General features: G+C 32.2%; 1 protein-coding gene across 1 annotated transcript; it reads right to left on the bottom strand.

Annotated features, from left to right (window-relative positions):
• Position 1: 1 nt before the first annotated feature.
• LOC148233015 (uncharacterized) lies at positions 2–20,617 on the bottom strand. The gene is made up of 7 exons (XM_088191046.1): positions 20,070–20,617; positions 18,535–18,793; positions 4,393–4,705; positions 4,061–4,326; positions 1,465–3,994; positions 1,004–1,404; positions 2–911 (listed from the first exon to the last, which is right to left on the bottom strand). Exons 1-7 carry the CDS (start codon positions 20,340–20,342, stop codon positions 643–645), a joined length of 4,311 nt encoding a protein of 1,436 aa, XP_088047172.1. The 5' UTR covers positions 20,343–20,617; the 3' UTR covers positions 2–642.
• Between the last annotated feature and the right edge of the window lie 4,410 nt (positions 20,618–25,027).

Genomic DNA, 25,027 nt, shown 5'->3' with positions numbered 1-25,027 from the left:
GTTAAAATAAAATGTATTTTTATTATCATTTTTTATACACAACAACAATATCTTTGAAATTCAATAAAAAGAGTGATATGTTTGAGTATTCAATTTACACAAATACTGATCTTGAAAACATACATTGATAATTCTGAAAGTCTATTACACCACATTGTAGATATATTTAAATTAGGCTATGAGTTATTCATAAATTATTTCAGTTATAGTGTGATACATAGCCGCGGGCGGATTAATGATGAACATCAACCCATTTACAGATACAGATTGGCAAATTTCACTTTTTTAACGTTATGGGCTACAATATAAAAAATGTTAATTAATAGGATATTGTTTTTAAAAATAGCTAATTTAATTAGCAAAACTTGTTTATTCAATTTGATTCTTATTCTACAAAATCTTAAAATATAGATAAAAGAAATTGCCATTCGGCCCATAACAATCCCTGGCTTGGGCGTTTCGGTGCTCGACCAATTACAATAAATCCGCCTACGCTTATGGCTTATGAGTCTATTGAGATCAATACATGGTTTTTTCACAGCCTTTGTGCTCTTAAAATTAACTATATAATCCATGTGCAATGTTGAATATTGTATATTATACATTATAGTATAAAAAAATTAATATCAAAATAACAATTAATTATACACTTTTCACATTGCGAGGAACGTTATCTGCTTGCTTGTTTTCACTATCAGAGTTTTGATTTGAACCTTTCACTGTAAATGTGACATAATATCTTTTGTTCTTATCCAACTTTTCAGCTGGAAGTGAAATCATCTGCTTTTCATTGCCATGGCATAGTTCTAATGTCACTTGAGAGTTCTTCTTATTCTTGGTATTAATTTGCGGTAAGAAGCCTTTCTTAATCACTGGCTTTGGCATCGTGTGGTGATTTCCTTTTAATGGTACTGAAATAAACAAATATAATAAATAAATTATTAAAAAAATAAAAGCATTAAAAGTATTAATATCACAAAGACAAACATTATAAAATACTCACAATAAGCTGAGCACGGTATTCCTGTATATGCATGAACAGCATGATAGCACCGATGAGTCTTACTGGTGCACAAGACCGGATTATCTGGCAATCCGTCCATTTTATAAACATTATCGTTCTTCATATCAATATAATCCGGATAAGCTCTCTCCGGTAAATTCGCCAAATTTTTTGTGCCACTCTTTTGTAACTTTCTAAGCGAGTCGTAGAGAAACTTCTCGAAGTTCTTATAAGTATATTCAGTGCTGGTAAAACGACCGGCACCTACGTAAACCAAACTCGATCTGTGGTACTCATCGACAGCTCTCTTAACCAGAAGTGCTTCATTCGCTTTACTAGATCTAATCTGTATCCTCTTTAAATCCATCAAATGTTGGAATATCTTCCTTTCCAAGAAGTACCTATATTAAAAAATAAATTATTAAGCATTCCACATTAAAATAATAATTTAATATATGTACCTTCTCATGTTAGTCTGAACAATCTGTGTCACTGAAGTCATATCTACAGCATTTTTATCGCCCGGTTTTCTTTTAGGTATTTTAGTTTGAGACTTATCTGCGAAAGCGCCACTCGCGTTTCTGTCTTCATAATAAGCTACCAATCTAGGACTCATTGACCTATTTTGATACACAAATCTAGGACTAGGCTCGAAACCAGAATCAACGAAAAAGCTAGACTCGTAATCCCTGTCAGAATTTTGGCTCTTAGACCTTACAGCGCTCATTCTGTTCTTATCCCTAAATTTTTTCTTTAATCTTCTTCTACGAACTCCTCCAGATGAGTCTATAATATTATACATTTCATTATCGCTTACACTAGGTGCTCTTCTTCTAGTATAAACAGCTTTTTTAACAAATCTATCTGGATCGTCCATATCAGGATCAAGTCCGCGCACTAAATACTCATCTTCTTTTAACATATTTTCTTTATCGTCTTCATCTTGATTTAAAACCCTGTAGCTTTGAGTTTCGTACAATTCTTTCCCCTTTACTTTTACACTCCTGTTTTCCTGTAAATCATCACCGTGAGAAACTGAGAAAACTTTTTGTACACCTTTATTGTCTTGTTTATCATCGTTCATATTGCTAGAATCTGGTTGTTCATCTTCATCTTTAGATGTGCTCTTTCCTGAAACATCACTCACTGCCACTTCTTCAGAGTCTTGTTCAGCAATACAAACGTGACGTTCTGTACTATAAGATCTCCTTCTCTTATCTTCAGGTTTATCCGAAACATCATCTATTAGCGTTATTGCTCTCTCGTTAGTCTCAGGTTCCGTGGATATCGGTTCACCCATCATGCTATCAGGTGACTCTTCCGTTTCTTGCTGCTGAAATGCTCTATCTTCATCTGGTATTATTCCAATAATCGCTTGCACGTAATCTTCGCCTCTCTCAGTATCGTTATCGTTTTTCTCATCATCGAGGATTTCGCCTTCTACGTTTTCTTCTTTCAACGTATCCTCGTTAGATACTAAATCTATATCTATATCAGGAATTATTGCAATGATTCCATCACGCGCCGTTATTTCCAATTCGTTATCCAAGAACTCGGATTCTATCTTTTCTTCTAAGATCACAGCGTGATGCTCGACCAACTCCGGCTGTTTTACCTCAACGTTAGCCTCGCCATTTTCCCTATCGGTGTTTTCTACGTATTCGATTGCTAAATTAGATTCTTCTTTAACGTCATCGATACTTGGCGATGGAATAGGATTTTCGAACGTTTGAACAGTCACTATCTTGTATTCTCCATCTCCATTTTCTACACTCGTATGACTCTCGAAGTGGACTTGAGCTTCAGTCACCAAAGTAGTCTGCATGAACGACATGGCATTAGCTTCTCCGTCACTGATCCTCGCATCTATCACACTGTCCAGTTTATCTATATTGTTTTCTATGTGTTCGATTAGATCGTTCACTTTTGGATCCATATCTTCCTTTCTGTCTAACGAATCTTCTTCAAACTCGTCCTCCAACTGCTTTTCAGACTCTTCGTTTGTTACTTCTATATGCTTAGTTTTGGACGTTTTATCACTTTTATTAGTTTTATTGCTTTCACTCGACACGCTGTTTGACCTTGAATCTTTTTTCGGTATACTAGTTTTGCGTCGTTTCTTAACAGTTTTATCGGCATCGCTATCAGAACTCTTTTTTTCCTTATGTTTACTGACGTTCACGCTACTCGTTTTTTCTTGCTTGTGCACATTGTCAGACGGTTCGCTTTTTGATCGCTTATTTTTTTTCTTCGCCACATGTCCGTTGCTTTCTGAATCCGACAGCGACTTTTCCTGCCTGGAAGATCGCCTTTTCTTTTCACTTTCATATCCATCACTGAAACTGTTCTGATTAGTTTTTAACTTGTGTTTTTTATAATGCACGCTAACCTTCTTCATCTTCCGTCGCTCTTCTCTCTGCCTCTTACTCTCAACTTCATATTCTTCAGAACTATACTCAGAAGAATTGATAGGCGAACCAGTTTTGCTCGAATATCGAACATGTTTCGGAGTGCTGCATGGACTCATCTCAAAAATCTCTCTTCTTTCAATTGCTATATTATCTCTCAAGTTGATTTTAGTACTTTTTATATGCCTCACCGGAAGTTGGGGTATAGTATCTTGATTGACTAAAACGTGTCTTGAAGCAATTCTAGATGCCGGTAGTCCCCCATGCATTTGAAGATACTTAGCAGTCGATCTATATCCTTTGTGTAAAGCGCAATCCAAAGGAGTCATAAGAATATTCTTGGACGTTCTTAGAATAGCGTTCACTTCTCCGCCAAAATCCAGTAGAATCTTGCACAAATCAGTATTATCTGTATTGGCAGCTATATGTAATAATGTTCGTCCATCGTTGTTTGTTGCATTGATTTGGGAAGGTCTTATCTCCAATAGCCATTTTACTAATTCGCGCCTCCCTGAAGCAACCGCTTCATGTAATGGTAAGTCGCCTTTTGCGTTCCTCAGCCATACGTTTGCACCTCGAGCACCTTAAAACGCATGTATCATATAGTAAAATATATCCTTTAATACATAGTATCTTCTTAATATCTTACCTAGCATTCGAACAGTCTCCAGTTGTCCTTTAGCACACCCACAATGTGCGGGACTTCTGCCCTTCCTATCTTGTCTGTTAGGATCAGAACCTTGATCCAATAATAACGCGGTAGCATCAGCGTGTCCTAAAGTAACGGCATAGTGTAGTGCTGTACATCCATTTGAGTCTATGACATCCGGACGAGCTCCGCATAGAGTCAAAAGAGTTTCTATGCACTCTGTGTGTCCTCTTGAAGCAGCGCAATGAAGAGCAGTCAGGCCATCTCTGAAATTGTATATGTAGTATTAAATACAATTAAAAATCGAGTCTCTAGTAGTGTCATCGTCTTACTTATCGGCGGCCTCTACGGCTGCACCAGCCTTGATCAAAGCCAGGATTGCCGGTGCCGAGCCAGCGGAAGCAGCCCATAAGAGTGGTTGTCGACCTTGCCCGTCGAGTGCATCGACACGCGTGGCGGCGCGCAGCAGAGCACCCAAGACCTCTAAAGAGTGGCGAGCGCCCCCAGCGCCACCCCCAGTCCCGGTGCTGGCACCGCCACACATTTGAGCTGCATAATGAAGAGGATATCCACCGTGTATATCCGCCGTGCTGGGGTCAGCTCCGGCTGATAGTACAGCTCGTAGCGCTTCAAGTTCGCCGCACACTGAAAATAATGTTTGATTCTTCAAAATTATTAAATAAAAAATACTACAATGAGCACAGAATGATAAATTTAATGAGTAACGTGTAGGGATTTCAATAATACCGGTATTACCGAGAGATAAAATAGTCAATACCGGTATTACCGGTATGCTTCATAAGATTCCCATGTCGTCTGGACAAAGTACCGTTACACGAACTATCTCTTTCTTCGTTGCATGTGACACCCCTCCCACTTTTATTTATAGGGGATCTGCGTCGGTTCTGAATTGTTAAATTAATAAATTTGTCATTATTAACTGTGTTCCTACTATTGTTGTTTACAGAAAAAATAAAATATTTGTATTTATTGCAAGAAGAGAGCATTATTATACAATAAAAATAAAATGGTAAATATTTCTTTAGAAGTGCAGTGTAACACCCCCACGGTGTATGGCTGAGAGGCAAAAAGTAGTGGATTCTAATTAGAATGTAACGGTAAACCGTCGAGCTCGATAGGGATACTTATGATGCTACTACCGGTATGCTTCATAAGATTCCCATGTCATCTGGATGAAGTACCGTTACACGAAAGAGCATGCTTTATCTCTTTCTTCGTTGCATGCGACACCACTCCCACTTTTATTTCTAGGGGATCGGCGTCAGTTCTAGATTTTTAAATGAATAAATTTGATTAACCTACAATCCCACTAACTTCATTCCATAATTTTACTACTAATGTATCTGATTTTTTTTAATTTTGTGCGGAATTTCAACGATATTTTAAATAAATATAATTATTGTAGTCATTATTAAATGTATTCCTACTATTTTTGTTTCCAAAAGCAATAAAATATTTATATTTATTATAAGAAAAGAGCATTATTATATAATAAAAATAAAATGGTAAATATTTCTTTAGAAGCGCAGGGTAACACCCCCACGGTGATGGCTGAGAGGCAAATAGTAGTGGATTCTAATTAGAATGTAACGGTAAACCGTCGAGCTCGATAGGGAATCTTATGATGCTACCGGTATTGACTATTTTATCTCTCGTTTATTATTATTATTATTTTAATTAATTATATATTATTATTTTAATTAATTGCCTGAAAAAATTATTATTATTTTTATATTTATTATTATATAAATACACAATCAGCAATAATAAAAAACAGTTTTTTATTATTGCTGATTGTGGTATTTATGTGCTTAAGGTATGCTATATTTATATAATTTTATTTTAATTATTGCACATTTAATATTTATTTTATATCCCAATTATATTAATTTTCGAAAGATTTATCTGTCGTATGCTTATTTATTTCTACTCATGTTAAAAGCAACAATAATTAAATTTGAGTTATAAATGCTTATATCAATATTATAAAATTTAAAATTTTTAATTTTAGTCCCAGACATTTTGGCCAAATTGTCTGGGACTAAAAGGATTATGTAGTGTATACTTTATTTGGAAAAATAACCAAATATTTTTAAAACATGGATAAATAAATCATGGTTTTTATTAAAATTTAACATTATATACCTATAACTATTGTGAATCAATATGTGTGATGATTAAAATGGTTTGATTAGCGTACCATATGGTTAATTTCATTTTACATTTTCAAAGTAAATCACACGCTTAATGAATTTGAAGACCACAGACATAACAATGATAAACAGTACATATTAAATTCATTTAAAAGTAAGAAAATATTACTCAGTATTTTTTGCTAGCATCTTGAACGGCTGCTTAAACTGCGTTTTTATTACCCTGTATTACGACAAACTGATTGAAAAAAATGAACGTAGAAACATGGACAGTTTGGAAGCTAGTAAGTCAAGTCAGTGGGAAATCCCTGCATAATGGATCGATTATGTCAAGGTTGCCATTTGCACGCTTTTGCGGATCACGATCGAAGATAAAAATATCTATTATTCTATTAAATAATTTAATTAATTTAAAATAATATAAAATATGTTCAGTGTGTATTCAGAGTGGAAAATTGCATTAAAGCATTCCGAAGCAAAAGTTGGCATGTCTTTAAAATGAAGATATTCAAAAAACTTGGTTAACATCACGCTGAAACGACGTTGCGTTTGGTTTCCGTGTCAGTTTCGGAAAAGTATACACTTATCTTGTCGGCACCAGTTGGCATGCAAGGATTGCCACCGCAGGGGGGCGACAACTTGGATTCCTCGAATAAACTCCAATCGGACTTATCTCGAATACCACACCAATTTAATACAGTCACGTGTTTGTGTTACAAAGATTACAAATTGATTTCGCCGTGGCTTACACCGTTTCAGCCAGTGCCAAACCGACACAAAAACACTTCCGGTTAGCCCGAATGATAAATAAAAAAATGTTGGCAACGCCTGGCACCGGTGCGAGTTTATAGGACTCTATCGGTTCGGGACTATGGCAATTTGAATCCGTTGTCCCATTTTGAGTGTTGCGTGATTGAAGAACGTGTGTTCGTAGCTTTTATTTGCCACTCGCCCTTCGCCCGCATATTCACAAGGTTCAGAAGCTCGAAAGCTCGAAAGCCCTAATCAAAGCGTAATGTCGCAAACGCATTTGCAACTAATGACACACATTCGACGGCGTGCAAAATCACTAAGTGATAACGATAAAAAAGACCTTCGACAATTTATTGCGGATTATCACGAAGCTCCGCTGAAAAATTGATACACATACATACACACATAAAAACTGAAGCCATCAGTGATTCGACGAAATAGATATTAGCATAAACGTGGCATTTGAACATCTACAGGACGCTTAGTTTAATGCGCTGAATTATTTTATGTGTAATACGCCCCAGCTAGAGTAGACACATTTTTCTTGAATATTTTTTTTTAAAGAAAAATAGCTACACATGTATAACAAGTGTGCACTTTTTGTATTGGTTCATAATAATTAGATTGGTATTTTATATACATTTTTGCTGTTGTAGATACAAGTATATTTTCATTGTAAGTAAATGGTTCAAATCATAAAAAAAATTAAAATGCACATTTATTCAGATAAAACATATTCATATAATATGTAATAGTGAGTGTTGAAAAAAATAGCTATGTACATAGAAATAAAGCCAAAAAATTAAATGACTAAAAGTGGGATAATGTGCAGAAGTGTTAATATGTATAATAACTAGTAGCCTAAATACAACAAAAAATAATGTACAATATTAAGTATATTAAATAGGTGTTTTTTTATATTAGTAATTTAATTCTTAAATAATCTATAGTTTTTTAAACGAATATTTATTATATTCTTTGAAACTTTAGGTATGTTGTCAGCTATGCTAAACACTAAAACTTATTTAAATCTAGGTCTCAAGCATCATAATCAAGGCCAAGCAATTATAAAAAGCTCCTTCTGGAACGGATGTACACCGACAGTATTTTTACCTCAAGGCTCGACGCCACCCTAGTATCTAATACACGCCATAAATAAGACTTAAAATAAACTCATAAATACAACCAATGAGAAAAATTTATTCGAAATTTGTTATACACATCAATCCCATATTACGTAAACCAACCTTCGTCAATCTGACTATTTATACACATACGACAACGGCACACAATCGAACCGCACACCTGCTTTTGCTTCATCCACAATAGCGACTATTTTTATGCGAAACAAATTACTAATGTATATCAAAGTGTATTGATACCACCATTAATATGAATGTAGTGATTTATTTACATACATAAACAATATGTTGCATCGAATTTAGTTGCTTAAAATATAATTAAAGACAGAAATCTTTTATAGAATAATTAGTAGTCACGGAATTAAGTTTTGCATTATCCTCACTCACCCTGTTGCAAACTAAAATTTTTTAATTCAGAGTAAAAAACTGGATCTAAATCTAGAAGAAATGATTTCGTTTTCAACGGAAATAAGCAAAAAAAGTTATGATTGAAGTTGAGGACCAAAACTCTTTTTCAAAAGGACTCTTTTTCAAAAGCACAGTAAGAAAATGAGCAATTTGTATCTAACAAGATGGCTTAATATTTTAATATGATCGAGAACAATTTGCAAAAGTAGCAAAAGCAGTGAATAATGCTAGTGCATTTTATAAATAAAATAAAATAAAAGGGCTACATGTCGAGACTTTAAACCTATTTATTAAAATAATATTAGTCAAACTATTAGTATATATTTGATTGTAATTAAATATTTAAAAAGAAAACTCTAAAAACGAAGTTCAACAACTCAAGTAATAATATTAATATTATAACTTATCTTTAAGTTATTTGTGTCAGCAATAGTCATACAATAAACAAATAGTTGCATACAAAATAATGAGAGAAAAAAACAATATTATTGCCGAAAATTCTCATAATTCAGAGTTAATATCACGCAGCTGTGGATTTTCTCGATTACTGGTATTGAATTAGCTATCTCTTTTAAATAAATACAAATATTACGTGTGAGTTGCAGTTGCTGCAATCCATAGCTGACAATAAAGCTCACATGAACAGCAACCAAATGAGTATTTTCGGCAGCAGGAATATTTAAAATAAACCTTCGTGCTTATTTAAAGTTTAAAACATTTAACGCGCTACTATTTTTCAATATGAATGAACCTGTTTTCATTATTTAAACCATATTTTTTGATTCTTCATAACATAACGAATATATTAAAATATGTTATTGTTTACTGTTCGATACTTGAATATATAAAAATAAGAAACATTTGGAAACGCTAGCTACATGGGAAAAACTACATAAAACATTTTAATAGTTTAATTTTTTCTAATATGTACAAATTTGACAATTTTTTTACCTATTGTTTCTTTAAGTACGTATATGGGACCACTTTGTTTTCCCTGTAGAACTGAATTAAGTTTTATCGATCTACGCGATTTTAAGACTTGAACGACATGAAAACCTTTTGAACTAAATAATTACGTAATCTATTAGTATGAGTATAGAAAGCTTTCGACTTAATGTGTTCATAATAATATATTAATATTATTATCAGATATTAGAAAATAAATAAATTTATCACTCTCACTGAACTATCTATTTATTGTAAATCTTTCGTTGCAACATGAAAGATGTTATCCCAATTTTTTTAGAACCCTGAGTGCTGAATATCCAAACAAACATTTTTATTTTTTTTAGTATCCTCTTATGATATTTTTAGAATCTGATAAATTTGGTGGCCGATTGTCAAAAGAATATTTTACTCCTTCGGGGGCTCCTCAAGGATCTTATCTGGGACCACTGCTTTTTGTGTTATTTATTAATGACATAAATACAGCAATTAAAAATTCAAGTTTTCTTCTGTACGCAGATGACTTAAAATTATATAAATGCATTCGATATGTTGTGGACTTCTTCTCTCTACAAAGTGATTTAGACTTTCTGTGGAGATGGGCTTCCATTAACCGTCTGCCCTTTAGTGTCGGAAAGTGCCATACTGTGTCATTTTCTCGATCCCGTTCGCCATCAGCTTATTTCTCTCTACACATACACGACGTCTGTGATAAATCATTCAAGATGCTCGGCTTTGTTATGAGGAATGCCTTTCACTTTGACGATCCGTCAGTTATTCGCATCCTCTATGACACCTTGGTTCGTAGCATTCTTGAATTGGGATCTATAATTTGGAATCCCCGAATAGCCAAATATTCCCTTTTAGTGGAAAAAATTCAAAAAAGGTATTTAAGATACCTTTACAAAAGGACATTTGGTTATTATCCGTACTTATATCCCAGCGCCTTTCTTTTAGGAGCGTTGGGATATGATTCGCTGAGTTCTCGCAGAAAGCTGTATGTCGTTAAGCATTTTTTCAAATTACTAAAAGGTGCTCTCGAAAATCCAGCTATTCCCGAGGAATTCCAGTTTTGGGTTCCGGAACATTTTCGAGAATCACGATCGCGACCTCTTTTGATGGCCGTTAGGGCTAGGACATCCGCACTTGCCGACTCGCCTATAGCTGTGGCCATCCGGCTCCTTAATACGCTGGCATTACATATTGACCTATTTAATGTTAGCTACGAGGATCTGATCTAGTTTGTATCATTTAATTTTGACATTTTATAATTTATATTTATTTATAAATTTAAAATTTGTTTTCGACCATCGTGGCGCATTCGGGTAACCTGTTAGGCCACGATGGTCTTAATTTAATCTAAAAAATAAAAAATAAATATGCACAACCTAGCTCGTTTTTTTTATATTATTTATTACGATATTCAACCGCGAAATTAAGAAAATTTAGGTAAACCTAATCTGTGATGATCGATCGAAATTATAATTATATAATAAGCACTATGTTATATATGAAATGTAAACCATATGACTTTCAGGTATTAATCACCGACAATACCGTTGATCTATATAGTAACTATTTTGTAAAATACCGGTTGTTATAAATTTGTTGTCGTTTTAGATTAATGTATAAATTATTACAAATTAATTTATTGTTTAAAATAATAATGTGTAAGCACGTAAGATTCCATTGAAAGGGGATGAGAGAATTAAAAGCGTGTTTCAATTTTGCTTTTAGTCAGACAAAAAAAATAATGTTAATAATAAATATAAATAGTGACCTTTCATGGGCGTCGCGTGGCACGGTCGATAGCCACTGCGGTCAGCCGGTACAAGGTCAGAGACGTGGAAATTATTCAAAGATTTCGTGGTGCGATACGGTTTCCCTCCCCGGAGCGCCGGAAGCGGGCTGACCGCCGTTCGGAGTTGCCATCAGAAAAAACCCCTCCCCTTTGACGAATCACCGTCTGACTAATTCTCAGAATTCTCTGACCGCTAAATAAATTTCCGAATAACGATCAAAATAACGGCTTATACTCATTGTTTTTCGTCATACGCTAAATAACCCAATCTATTCATAAAAAAATAAATGATTGATTACTATTTTTGTAACATATTATTTTTATAACTCTATGGATTACATACAAGGTCAGAATTCTTGGTAATCATTATTTTTATTATTATAGAAACCTTGTTTTTTTAATGTAGTAATGCTAGATTTATGACCGGCGATAACATAGTGGATAAACACAGCTATTTAATAAAAGGTCCTTGGTTTGATTCCCGACGGTAGCGAAATTGAAAAAAATAATTTGCGCTCTCCAAGTCTTGTAAATTTATTGCACCATATTGTAACCTTTATATGATCCAAAGGCTTGTGAATTTTTGAACAACCCTTAAGCTTGATTGCTTATTTTATTTAATAAAATAAAACATTTCAGACAAGTAAATCCTACACTGGTCTATAAAAAAATTTATCTTACAAACGGAAAAGAAAAGAAAAAAAAATAAACTAAATTCAAACCTTTTTTATCAATGTAGAAGGCCCACTCCGAGATGTTTCAATACCAAATTAACAAAAAAAAAACACAGTAAATGTAGTATCAAATTGTTTGCAACCAAGGTGTCAAATCTTTAGAAGGCCGTGAATAAATAAATGAAAAATGATTAGCACATTTTGTGGTGACACATAAATTGTTACCGATTGCCAATAATTGGAAAAAATAAACCACATCATAGAATGAAACTATTTTAACAATATTCCTTAATTATTTAAGAGTGCTATTTAATAGGGAATAATTTTTAGAAATATGTTCATTTATATAAATACTTTGTTGCATAAATAAATTGTTTATGCATGTATGTAAGGCAAATATTTGGATTTATAAATTGTTCACTATTCTGACAAGCGATTGCAATAATACCGGTATTACCGGAAGATATAAGAGTCAATACTATTGATATTGAACTAACAGTACCTATTATCGATATTGACATTATTATTATTGTTTTAATTAATTAGTGGTTAATAAAGACCGAAAAAATAATCCGAGTATCTCTCGCACGTTTCACCATGTTTATTAATTAGCAAGATTCAAATATTTGAATACGTGTTAAAAGTAACACATTAAATTTTAGTTATAAATATTTATGTAAAATACGTAAAAACTGCATAATATTATTCTACGCTGATAACACTACTTATGCTAATCCGCCACAAAGAGCATAATTTTATTCTCCGCTTCTGCTTTTAAGCAATATGGGCATCGTTGTTTTCGTGGTTCTAAGCCATGGAGATATTTTTTTTCAACAAATAAGATCTACAGATTTGAAAAAAATATATTTTTTTGGTACTACCGGTATTTTATTTTGTAATACCGGTAGTATCGAAGGTCGATTTTGGCCATAATACCAATATTATCGGTATTGCAATCCCTAATTCTGACCAATGCTCGCTCGCATCTAACCTTTCCAACAGTAATGCACAAATAATTCATTTTATTTAACATTTTTTTTTATATATTGCTCATGTAAATTGTCCTCAATATTTAAAAACGTACACAACTAGTACTTTAAGAATAAATAAAAGAGAAATACAAGCGCGTCAAAAACTATAGTTTAGAACTTTCATTAGGACAAGTTGGAATTGATTAATTCGTTTAGGTTAGGTTTGGGTTTGAACAGCGAATGGTCGTTTCGCAACTGTCAAATTTAGTTTCGTAAATATTTTAGATCAGATTATAATTTTACTAAGACCTATCGATAGTAGAAATATATACCTATGTATTCGAGGATTGCACTAAAACACCAGTAAAAATTTCAATTCACTGGTAATACACATTTACTGTACTGATAAAAGTAGATTACTCAAGTATTAAAAAAGTTGCATTTAGTGTATTAAACAAGATGATTTTTATAAGAAAATCTAAATAAAAAATATCAAAATATGTATATGTTTGCATGCGCAAAAATCAAATTATAAAAATTAAATTATAATAATAATAATAGTGCGCTTTTTTTTTACCAAGCAAAAATATGTCATATTCGAAACACCCAAAAATTTGAAGAGCAAATAAACTCAACCCTTTGAACCCTGAACTTTTAAGTAATTTTCGAAAAAGAGAGAATATTTTACTAAAAAAGCAATTTTTTTTCATAATTTAGTAAAGTTTGAGACACTTTTTTCATTAAAGTGGGGTTGCACTTTAATAATCAAAGCACGTCAACTGTTCTCTATAACTATTTAATTATATTTTCGACCATCGTGACGCATTGGGTTAACCTGTTGGGGTACGATGGTCTTAATTTAATTTAAATAAATATGTATAAGCTACTAATAAGAGATAAATGAAATAAAATGACCAGCAGAGATTAAAGACTAGAGATGATTTCTTAAAATGAGTTTAAAGTCGCCAAAAATATCAACTTTTAAACAATTAGAGTTAATGTTTTTTTAAAATAACAGCTTATGATAAATTTAAAAAAATGGGACTATATGTCATATTTGAACTGCTATTGTATATAATATGAAGTCAAAAGGAGTGTAAAAAAAATATGTCCGTAGCATAATTTTACAGTGAGGTTAGGCATTCAACTACTCCCCGTGAACCTCGCTCTTTTCACTGGAGCAAGCTCGATCACTCACACTGTCGATATGGACGTTACACTATTTGCACATACATGAATATATTAGTCGTAATGTAGATACCCTCGAAATTTTTATTATCATAATAAAATTTCCACTGATACATATATAATATATATTAGTATGACAAACTATAGTATATACATATTGAACTCAAGAAACTACTAATATTCTTCTGAAATATTCAATACTTAAATCATACGTTAATAATGACTTGCATGATCTATGATATATACGTTCTTTTCCATTATCAACTCTGCAAATTAAAAGAGACGAATTGGTAATGGTTTTATTTTATACATAATTGAGTGTTTTAGAGTTTCTCCTGTGACTTTTTTATTAGTTAAAAATCAATATATTCACAATTTTAACATTTCTTTCGACATCTTTTTTCACAAAAAGACCAAGCAGCCACTATTTATGACCGACTTTATCTAGCCGGAAGTTCGGGTTTTCTCACTCTCTTTTCCAAACGGCACGGTCGATTATTATTATTGTATTATTTCCAACCTTTCCCGATTCGGCGATAAGCCACAACGAACTGAAGGGTTCAAGGTCTAGCCATAAAACTTGAGCAAAAATGGCATTAGCGCTCTACATTGGCGTACTGCTCTTAATAGTGGTCTGGGCGATAATTCTCTACATTTCATTTTTTTGCCATAATGCTAATCTACATACATTTGTCGAATAAGCTACTACAACACTTTAGCAATTGTATGAGATTGAACAACAACAAAAAACAACAACTAGTGAGTACACACGACATCGTACGTTGTACCGTCACGTGCCGTTTGTGAATTTTTCTACTAGATCCATAAATACACGTATAAATATACGATTAAATTGTTCATTTGCGTATGAACGTACAAATACTTTCAATACTAGTATGTTATTAAATTGAACATTTACTAGAGGTTGATTGATTGCTCAATACATTTTTTATACAGGAAAACTTATTTAAAATCCTTCAATTAAGATATTATATAAATATATATACATACATTCATATTGAAGTTATTAAGTACATCTCAATAGTCAAATTCACTAGTTACTAACTGTCTCTTTGTAACATTGACCGACCAATTCGGGTAATCAATCAAACGAAATCAAACAAAATAGTGGCAACGACCTCGCCAGTCGATATGGAAACTATGGTTTCAGGAAGAACTGTGTCAAAAATCGAACGCCACATTACAACAACGCGATGTTCGTCAACGCTTAAAATAATGCGAAAGGGAATGTTTTCTTAGTTTTTTTTCAATTAAAAAATATTAAATATACAATTTAAACTAAATACTTATTAAGGTAATGTCAATAGCAGTATTGTTACTAATGAATAACATAATTGACATAATAGTGATATAAACGTGTTAAAGAGGAGTAGCGTTTTATTAAATTATTTTTCTAGCTCTAATTTGTACGAGTTGGTTTCTAATTTTTTTGGCTTATAAATTTTCCATTACAACTAGCGTTGTGACTTTTATTTTATTGTGACATATATTTTATTAATTATGTTAGCTTTCAATCAATAAATATTACTATGCACGACCAGGCTAGATTTTTTAAATTATTTATCACGATATTCAACCGTGCGATTAGGTAAATCTAGGAAAACTTAATCTGAGATGATCGATTGGAATTATAAGATAGAAATTTTAAAATACATATGGGTTTATAATAGTCTTTGTCACTGACAATAAAAGTTCAGAAACGATGTTAGTTCTGTGAATGATTCTACATCTTGGGCATTTTTTATTATTAACTTAATTTAAATACTAAATTTTGATTCTGATACTGAGAATCGATCCAATGCCTTCCAGTATTATTTAAGAGGATCTAATAATGAACTTATGTCTTCTAAGCATTGAAATTTAAAAATAAATAAACCATCAATCCACATTAAATGCCACGAAGACGACAGATCAAAAATTTATGAATTATGATCAATACATAACCGATTAACTCACTTTTAGTTTGGAAAATTCATGATGGCAATATTAAAAGTATATTAGGCCGATGCATTAGTTAGGGCACTAATACAAAAATCTCTGATATAAAAATATTTTTATTATTATTTATTCTATGGTATTACAGTATAGTCAGCCAGTAAAAAAGCCTTTGATTTTTCGTGAATAAAATATATTTTTTTTATTTTATGAATCTTTAAATGCAATAAGGCAACTGTGGCAACTAAAATAATTTGTATGGGTACGGTAGAGATACGACTAAAGTTCTATTGACAAAACAGAGTTGACCAAAATTATAAATTAAGTACCAAACAGCATTTTAATAACGGAGTAGATAAGATCAATATCATAAATTATTCTGTAAAAGCATGTAAAATGTAAGGATCAACCAATTATCAAGGTTACTCGGCAATTTCCAGCTGCAAATATCATGTACTATATTGATTGAAGAAAAAAAATGGTAGTCTACTAAAAATCTGTTATTTCTCTTCACGTGTCACTATCTCTTTCTAAAAATAAATATAAAATACTTGGTTCACCGGTAAATGTAGCTAGTACAATAATCTTTAATAATTAAAAAAATATAATTTGTCAATAATTCGTTAATGTGTTCAAAATAATAAATAACGTATTAATTCGTTAACGTGTAAAAAAATAATCAACAAATGACGCACTGGCGTTTAACCGTTTAAGAAAAAATGAGTTTCTTTAGTAAAGTGGAGCACCGTGGGAAATCTTTTAACGGGTTAAGGTACGCGCCATAAATCAGAAAGGATTAAAATATTCGTCGCCTTAAAAAGAGATAACCCGTACATTCAAGTGAATCCTCAAAACGACCTTCCTTAAGAATCAATGGCAATACAATAAAAAAAACTCGCCACCCTTCTGTAATTGGTTGTCCCGCCAAAAAAGGAGCAGACAACAAAATCTATCATGGATATAAAAACTGAAACTTGAGCATCCAGGAATCGCTCCCCCCTAGACACGTCGTCTGAGGACTAACTCTGAGATTTTCTCTGACATTTGGCATCTACACTTGAAAACCCGCTTCGGAGATTAAGAGGTCGTCAACTTAAAATACAATCAAGAGGAGGCGCCTGCCATAGTGAAGGAATTTCTTAGCGGTTAGAAATGCATGACTGACTGTATTTATAGATATTGCATTTGATAAGCGTTCGTTACGAAGATAATCTGTCTCTCGAGTATCTGCTAAGTATATATGAACAATTTCCAAAAATATTAGAAGGCTTGGAAAGCTCCAATTTAAGACAATGTGCGTTTAATCACAATATCTCCTTCTAAAAGCATTTGATTATTGGACCAACTTTGTTACGTGCTTAGAGAAGTGACCCTGAATATGGAACATTCCAAACTCGGAGGCTCTTTGGTGAAAAATAGCATAACACGCGTCGAAAGTCAATGCCGATATTCGTGCGTGTGCATTATTATGATACGTGCAACAGATACATAGATATTACACATTCGTGACCGTGGCGCGAAAATTACTTTTCGTAAACTTCAAACTTCAACACTGTAAATATAACATATTACCGACACAACGTTCGACGTCATAAAAGTCATACTTAAAAAGGAATAAAAGCACGTCGCGAAAGCGAGCTGATTTATGAGACCTGGGCCGATTAAGCTTTAAAAGATTTGTTCATATGTATGTTGTATATTCCACTATAGTTGCGAGAATCTATTTTGTGAATAAATAATTTTAATGAACTAAACTAAAACCTTGTCCATCTAATCTATAAACGGGAGGTGAACTATCACGAAGTATCAATCACGGCCATTTCTTACCGCAATTATCTATTATGAAACGAGTGGCATTCGTGCGGTGAGTTCAATTAGCATTTTCAAGTCAGTGGCTTTTCACTGTCATTCAGTTTGCGGTTATCAATACCATATCTTACTAAGACATAACGAATGTGTTTCACGATTTTTAAAAGGGATATATTTTTTAACATTATATGTTTTAAAGTGGGGGCTATATTGCCTTACTCTAAGATATTGATACTTTAACTTGGCTAAATCGCCTTACTTCATAATCGTCAACGTAAACTGAATTACCAGAAACCGTGTATCTTAAATTAAATTAAATAACAGTAAGATCTTTTTGACGTCTGGTTTATTTATATCTCTTGAAAAATAATCCACGGAAAAAATGTTTCTTGTTTTATGGTTAATTTCTATTCTAGAGATGTGAGATTTTCATAGCATATGTATCAATGGAAGGAACTAAGTTATCTCACAATCGTTTCTTAATTGTTTTAAGCACAGTTGTGAGACTAAATTTTATTGATATAGATATTTGATTATTTATTTTTTAATATATTTTATATCCGGACCATTCGAATGCTGTTTATTTTTTGAAAGAATTAACTTAAGATATAAATGGTTCGAATGAGATGAAAAATATTTTTTAAAAAACATACCGGTAGCCCAGTGGACAACTGAGTGTTTTTCGTTATCCAGCGCCATGACATCTGCGTTGTTGGCAAGCAGGAAGGTGACCAGCGACATATTACCCTGGATGACCGCTAAATGGAGTGGAGTGAAGCCGTCTTGATCTCGAGCTTCCATCAAAGCCGGAGCGGCCATCACTACCCTGTCGGCCGTAGCTGCTGTTGGATTATCGAAGCAGTAGTGCAAAGCAGTCTTCAGCGTCCTGTCTCTCTTCAAAACTGAACCAGGCTGTAAAACAATAATAATTTATTTAATCTCCCTACAAGATTCTTAATCACCACAATCTGACCATTGACATTAATGCCCTAAATTGTCAACGGATAAAAATAATCCCAAATTACAACACAAGCCCTGGAAAAATACGTAGATTGAATAGAATAAGATATTCAGAAAATCAAATATATAAACAAAAAACTTTTTTAATTCCAGTATCATAAAAAAATCTCGTTTTCTCACTTTTTTGACACTGTAATTTTAAATGGTAAACCTTTGGTAACCGTTCCATAAATAACAATTCTGGATATAGTAAACTTTGTCGATCGTTGAACGTCTATCAAAGTTTTTAAACAATGTTATTAGTGACAGAAAACTGACTATTTTCAATGCCACATAAATAATTCCCGTGCCATAACTTTTTAAGCAATCGGTTAAAATCTATAATTTGCCAAAAAATTATAAAATTTGTATTTCTACATTTCTTAAATTTATTTTTAATGTTTTTAAATATTTATACAGATTTTTTCATGTTCTTCAACAAATAGCATTATTGCTTATTTTTGCCTTAATGCTCAAATAGCACCGGAATGAGAATATTTAATAATTTTCACCAGAGTCAGAATATCTAAGACATACATATATTCAAATATCTATATTAGCCTTTATCCATTTGTCCCCATAAAAAATACGTAAAATATTCGATAAAATATTTCTTTAAATATTTTATGGATTTTCTTCCTGAAACTGACTTTCATTAAAATTTCACAGAAAATCTTAATTAATGTCCCTTGATAGAATATACATAAATAATTTATTTTGACCAAATAATTACATTAAAAACTTAATCTTGGGGTTGATTATGTACTCTATAATAAAATGATACATAAAATCCCTAATTAAAATAATTAAAAGCCTTTGCTCCCACACCCCTCCCTTGCACCACGATAAATTAAATTTATATAAAAAAATCCATTTAAATCCTAATGGATTTAAATGGATTTTGCTTAAAAAAAACTCATGTCACGATATATCATCTATCGCTGGCGTATGTATACTTAACAAGTATGAACAACTTAAACAAGTTTTCTGAAACAAAAATTCAAAACTTTGCTCACTTCGGTTTAAATATACGCCGGCGATATTTTAAAACCATAGACAATAATAATGCGTATTCAAAAAATTAATTGGTCGATGCGCTACGCGCTCCGAACAAATGAAAAAATGGCCGCCACACACGGCGACGCGTGTGAAGTGATGCTTCCGACGTGTGATTCGAGGCGATACTAACCTCCTTCCGGAGTATTTCAGCAACTAGTCTCTCGTCGGCCTGCTGGCAGGCGTACATGAGGGGCGTACACCCCTGCGGCAGGCTGGGGCTAGGCTCGCGAGGCGCGGGCGTAAGAGGAACCGTCGTAGGTTTTCTCTTGGTTGCCCCTGCCCCGGCCCCGCCCCCGACCTTCTTCGGCTTTTCGTTCAAGTTTTTTACGATGCTATTGTTGTTCAACAGGGTTTGCTTTTTTAGTATCCCGCTAGACACTTTCACCTTTGGCTTTTTCTCCATCGTGGAAAAGCGAACTTGTACGCCTGTCTAAATCATTTTTGCATAGTTCACTTGTCACATCGTTCTAAAAACACTGATGATTTTTAATTTTACTGGACAAACGAAGCGCGATCCTAATTGATCGTTTAGCGGCCATGTTTATTTTCTTGATTCGTAACCTTTCCTCATACTTAATATGTGGTCATAACAAAGTTATTATTAACCATTATTTTAAGAAATGTAAAATTCAAATTATACAGAATACAATCTTTTTTTAATCATATATAAAAATACGGTTAGATTCATGACATTTGAACACGTGACAACTAGACACACGACTATTGAACATAAACCGTGAAAAAGTTTGAAATAGTGTGAATAAAATAAATTATAAAGCATTAATTTGGATCATTTAATTATCATGAGGTCATCTAACATTTCATAAACTAAGTTTTTATTATTATTATATCATGATCAATTGATAAATATAGATAAGCTATAGTTATGCGGCCATAACGTCCTAAAATTTGGCCATAACTAATTATTGATAAAACGATAATTTGTGTAATGAGATTAATCTAAACAGAATAATAATTAAAAATATAAAATAATACATACAGATTTTAAGTAGTATCTGCAATTCTTCAATATAATTCATCGAAATTTTCACCGTGCGGTCAAATAAATTACAATAATTTTAGGAATGTTATTTGGCAAAATAATGTCAAGAGGCATAGTTTATCTTTAGAATTAATGATTTAAGCATACAGCAGAGTGAATGAAAACAAAAATCGGATCAGGACAATGGCAGAACTTAATAGTTCAAGACCCCACAGCGTAGTGTGGAGGAGCGATACAAATTAGTATGTAATAATTTAATATAATTAAAAATAAAAAAGTGTAATTTTGAACCTAAGCTTTTATACATTGAAAAAAAAAATTTTATATCATTATATTTAAATTTAACATGGAATGATTCGTTAAATATTCTCACATTTTAAATTTTTATATTTCGCAAAAAAATGGGAAATTATTATATTAGGAGAGGGGGGAATGTTAAGATTAACCATAATAACCACAATTAAAATATAGGGACGGCGATTGCCGTGATGAAATCGTGAAGCTGTGTTATGCTTGTAGAAATTTATCATACTAATAATAATATATTCAAAAAGAAAAAAAAACATATCGTACATAAAATATAGAACATATGTATATACTATTTTAAAGCATGTACATAAAAATAGAAAAAATATATAATGCCCAATTTTTTTCATTTTTTGCGTTTGATTTTTTATTTATTTAATAATGAAAAAAGTAATGGTGGCGTGTAATAGGTTTGTATAAAGAGTAACACAGCATTTTTTATTAATTAAATCGTACTCAAAAAATGATTACGGGTTACTTTTATATTGCGTTTTACCGATGCTGATTCTGTCATTGTCACAAACATTTAAATTATTTAGAAACGTAAATAAACAAGTTTATCAATTGATCATGATATAATATAAACAAACTTAGTTATGAAAGGTTAGGGGACCTCAAGGTGGTTAAATGATCTAAACGAATGCTTTATAATTTATTTGATTTATACTATTTCAAACTTTTTTGCGGTTTGTGTTTATTTGTCGGCGTGTTTAATAGCTATGTGTTCATTTGTCACTGTGTGCAACTGTCGTGTGTTCAGTTGTCACGAAAATTATGATTTAATTATTATATGATAATTCTACATATTCTTTCTTTATTTTCAATGTATGTATAGGTGAAACTTAAAAAAACTTTATGTTCGTCTAAATAAATATAAAAAATATAAATTATTAGTAAAATGAAAGTTTTTTTTCGCGCGGCTCAAATAAACTTAAACTAACAATATATTATCCAATCGAAAGCATTCTTAATGTATAGTAAAATTAAGAACATTTCCATCGATTTTTAATTACAAACACAATTTTCTGTTTTGCTATCGATATTAATAACTACAGCGGGTTGATTACGTTTATCGAACAATAAAAGAAACTCTTATTTTGGGTATTTCCGGCTGAGTCATAACATGACTAATAGGTATTTAATAAAAACTCCGATACGTAACACAATATAAATTAAACGGCTATAAATAGATAATTGTAGGGAAACCCTTTTAAATTTTAACATTTCAATATAATTATAAAAAAATAAATATGATAATAGCTTATGGTCAGCTATGAGCGTGCTATAAGCACATGATCATTAAAAATAACGCAATATCAAAATTTAAATTATTGAACCGATTCATGCCGATAATTTTGCTCAATAAATATTTTAATTTAGTTGTGTTACCACATGGCAAAAATCGTTCAAAAGCTCCCAAAGTAAATGTATTACTTTTCAAAAGGCGTTTTAACTTCAATCAAAACAAATAGCTCATCTAAAATTACAATACAACGTCGAGACGTTCGTGTCTTTTAACATAATTTATATCATGGCTGTTTTGCCTTTGCGATTAACGAAACGGCTCTTTTGCGCCAATATTTCCACACGTTTGCCCTCAAATAATATTGGATATTTTCACGTGAAATATTTTTCATTTGTATTTTATTTTTCAAGCATATGCATATCGGTCAACATGAATTCATTACGATAAAAACACATACAATTTGCGCAAATAATCACGGACCCCTACGTCCGATATAGTATATAATACAGCGTTATTTTTGCATGAAATTACACGTGGACACACACGTAGTATTATAACATGTGCTCGGTGGCAGTTGGCCCACTTTAATCACGAAGCTGGTCAATATTTCCATTGCATGAGAATGCAAGAAAAACCCGTGAACGTAACCCAAATTTCTACGATTAAAATTTCTTATGTTTTTCCTATAAATTCAGGTCATACAAACACAAATGTGATCGGCCTGGCCCTAGCGGTAAAGTGTGTGCGTGATGTTCGCGAAATATTCGACAAACCGCAAGATTGAAGGCGTTTTGTGTCAGAACTTTGAGGAAATTCGAGGAAAGCGGGTTAAATTGGTCGTGGAGAATTAACATAATCGCTACAACGTAAAATAACGAATTCAATAATATTAAACTCGAGAATTATTAGTTAAAGTGTTGCCATTATAAAAAAATAAATAAAAAAAAGGGGTTAATATGTTATTCATTTTAATGCGTTGACGTGTGTAAAAGCAACATAGTATATATCAATACAAGAGGATATTTCAAATCATATGATTAAAAGTTTCACGGTCAGCTCGCCTATTTGCTGGAAATGTCGTCAAACACGCACTAAGTATTCGAAAACGCCGCTTTCAATTTGGAACTTTTATCCTCCAAGTTTTTTTATGGTCATTCTCGACCTATTTGCAGCCATAAATCACTATATATGCTACATAAGCTAAATTAATTTTATATATCATATAATCAAATCCATATTAGTGAGTCAATTTAAGCTTAAATTGGCGACTACAGTGTTATAAAAAGAACTAACAAAACATATTTTTACTAAAATACTCGAAAAAGTAGATTATACAGTGTTCATTTATTAATAAAAAATCTGACCATTATGACTTATGAAGTTTTCCTAATCTGTCATGATGGCCTTTACATATACATACAATTTGTATTAAACATATAACACATAGTGTATATACATATTACATACATCAACGTAAACACACATTCATATACATGAGTAAACGTACACACACATACACTTTAAAGTACGAGCAGTTGAGTTCGATGCAATAATTTGTCGAAACTTGTCAGGTTTACGTGTTCATAATACATACAATTTATATAAAGGTGATCAATGCGTCGACCACAGTCTACTAATCGCCGGCAAATTTATTTATAGTCGCCCTCTTTTTAATATGAAATACATCGTATCTCATACTAAAACGTTTGCCTGAATTAAATATCGGTATAAATAAAAAAAATAATGGTAGTAAGTGAGATTGAACCGTCATTAGCAAGGTAGGAATTTATAAAATATAATATGAGCGAATTTTTCGCGACCAATTAACTCTCGACATTTTCTTAAATAACACATTTTTAATGCGTACTTATTAAAAGCAATTTGTCGCAGTTGTGTTTTTTTTTAACATTTCAATAAGTCGATTGAATCGAATTTGAGCTTTATTGCTTATGAGTTTAAACTCAGTAGAGCATATTGAAATATATTATATATAGGTATGTTTCAGGCTATATCGAAGGATACCTGAAAAGGATTGTATTCACGTATCGAGATCATTAGCAACAAATCTGCTCTGTTTTTTCAGTTGTGGTATAAAAACTTATATAAGCAAATAGGTAGATCGGTGGATGTCATCTACATAAATTATTAAAAACTTTTGATAAAGTTTGTCGTGCATTAATTCTAAAAAATAGATGGACTTATGTGTTTATATTATTCAGATCGCCATCAATATGTTTAATATAAGCTATACAAGTCGTCTGAATCATTGCACATCATAAATTCTTCAAGATTTTAATCTCGGCAAATTTATGTTTTTATGTTGATTTATGGGCATTATTTTAAGTATTCCTTAAAATAAATTCCATTGATGATTGTAGAAAACTTAAATTTGCTGTTGAAAATACATATGTGTGTGATCACCCATTTAGCATAAAATATGTCACTCCATGACCTATTCCACAGTTAGAACACCCCTTAATATTGAATATGAAATAAATAACCACGCGTTTCATCACACATGTGTCCTATTTCA

Source organism: Plectrocnemia conspersa, unplaced genomic scaffold (genome assembly GCF_051122295.1).
Source record: "Plectrocnemia conspersa isolate PC_06_02 unplaced genomic scaffold, ASM5112229v1 ptg000008l, whole genome shotgun sequence".
NCBI classification, from domain to species: Eukaryota; Metazoa; Arthropoda; class Insecta; order Trichoptera; family Polycentropodidae; genus Plectrocnemia; species Plectrocnemia conspersa.
The sequence above is the reverse complement of the archived record's forward strand: the minus strand, read 5'-3'. Positions and strand labels throughout refer to the sequence as shown.

Coding starts and splice junctions, on each gene's coding strand:
- LOC148233015 (XM_088191046.1), bottom strand. CDS start 20,342: ATGGAGAAAAAGCCAAAGGTGAAAGTGTCTAGCGGGATACTAAAAAAG. Junction 18,794..20,069: donor CTGAAATACTCCGGAAGGAG/GTTAGTATCGCC, acceptor ATTGTTTTACAG/CCTGGTTCAGTTTTGAAGAG. Junction 912..1,003: donor AATACCGTGCTCAGCTTATT/GTGAGTATTTTA, acceptor TGTTTATTTCAG/TACCATTAAAAGGAAATCAC.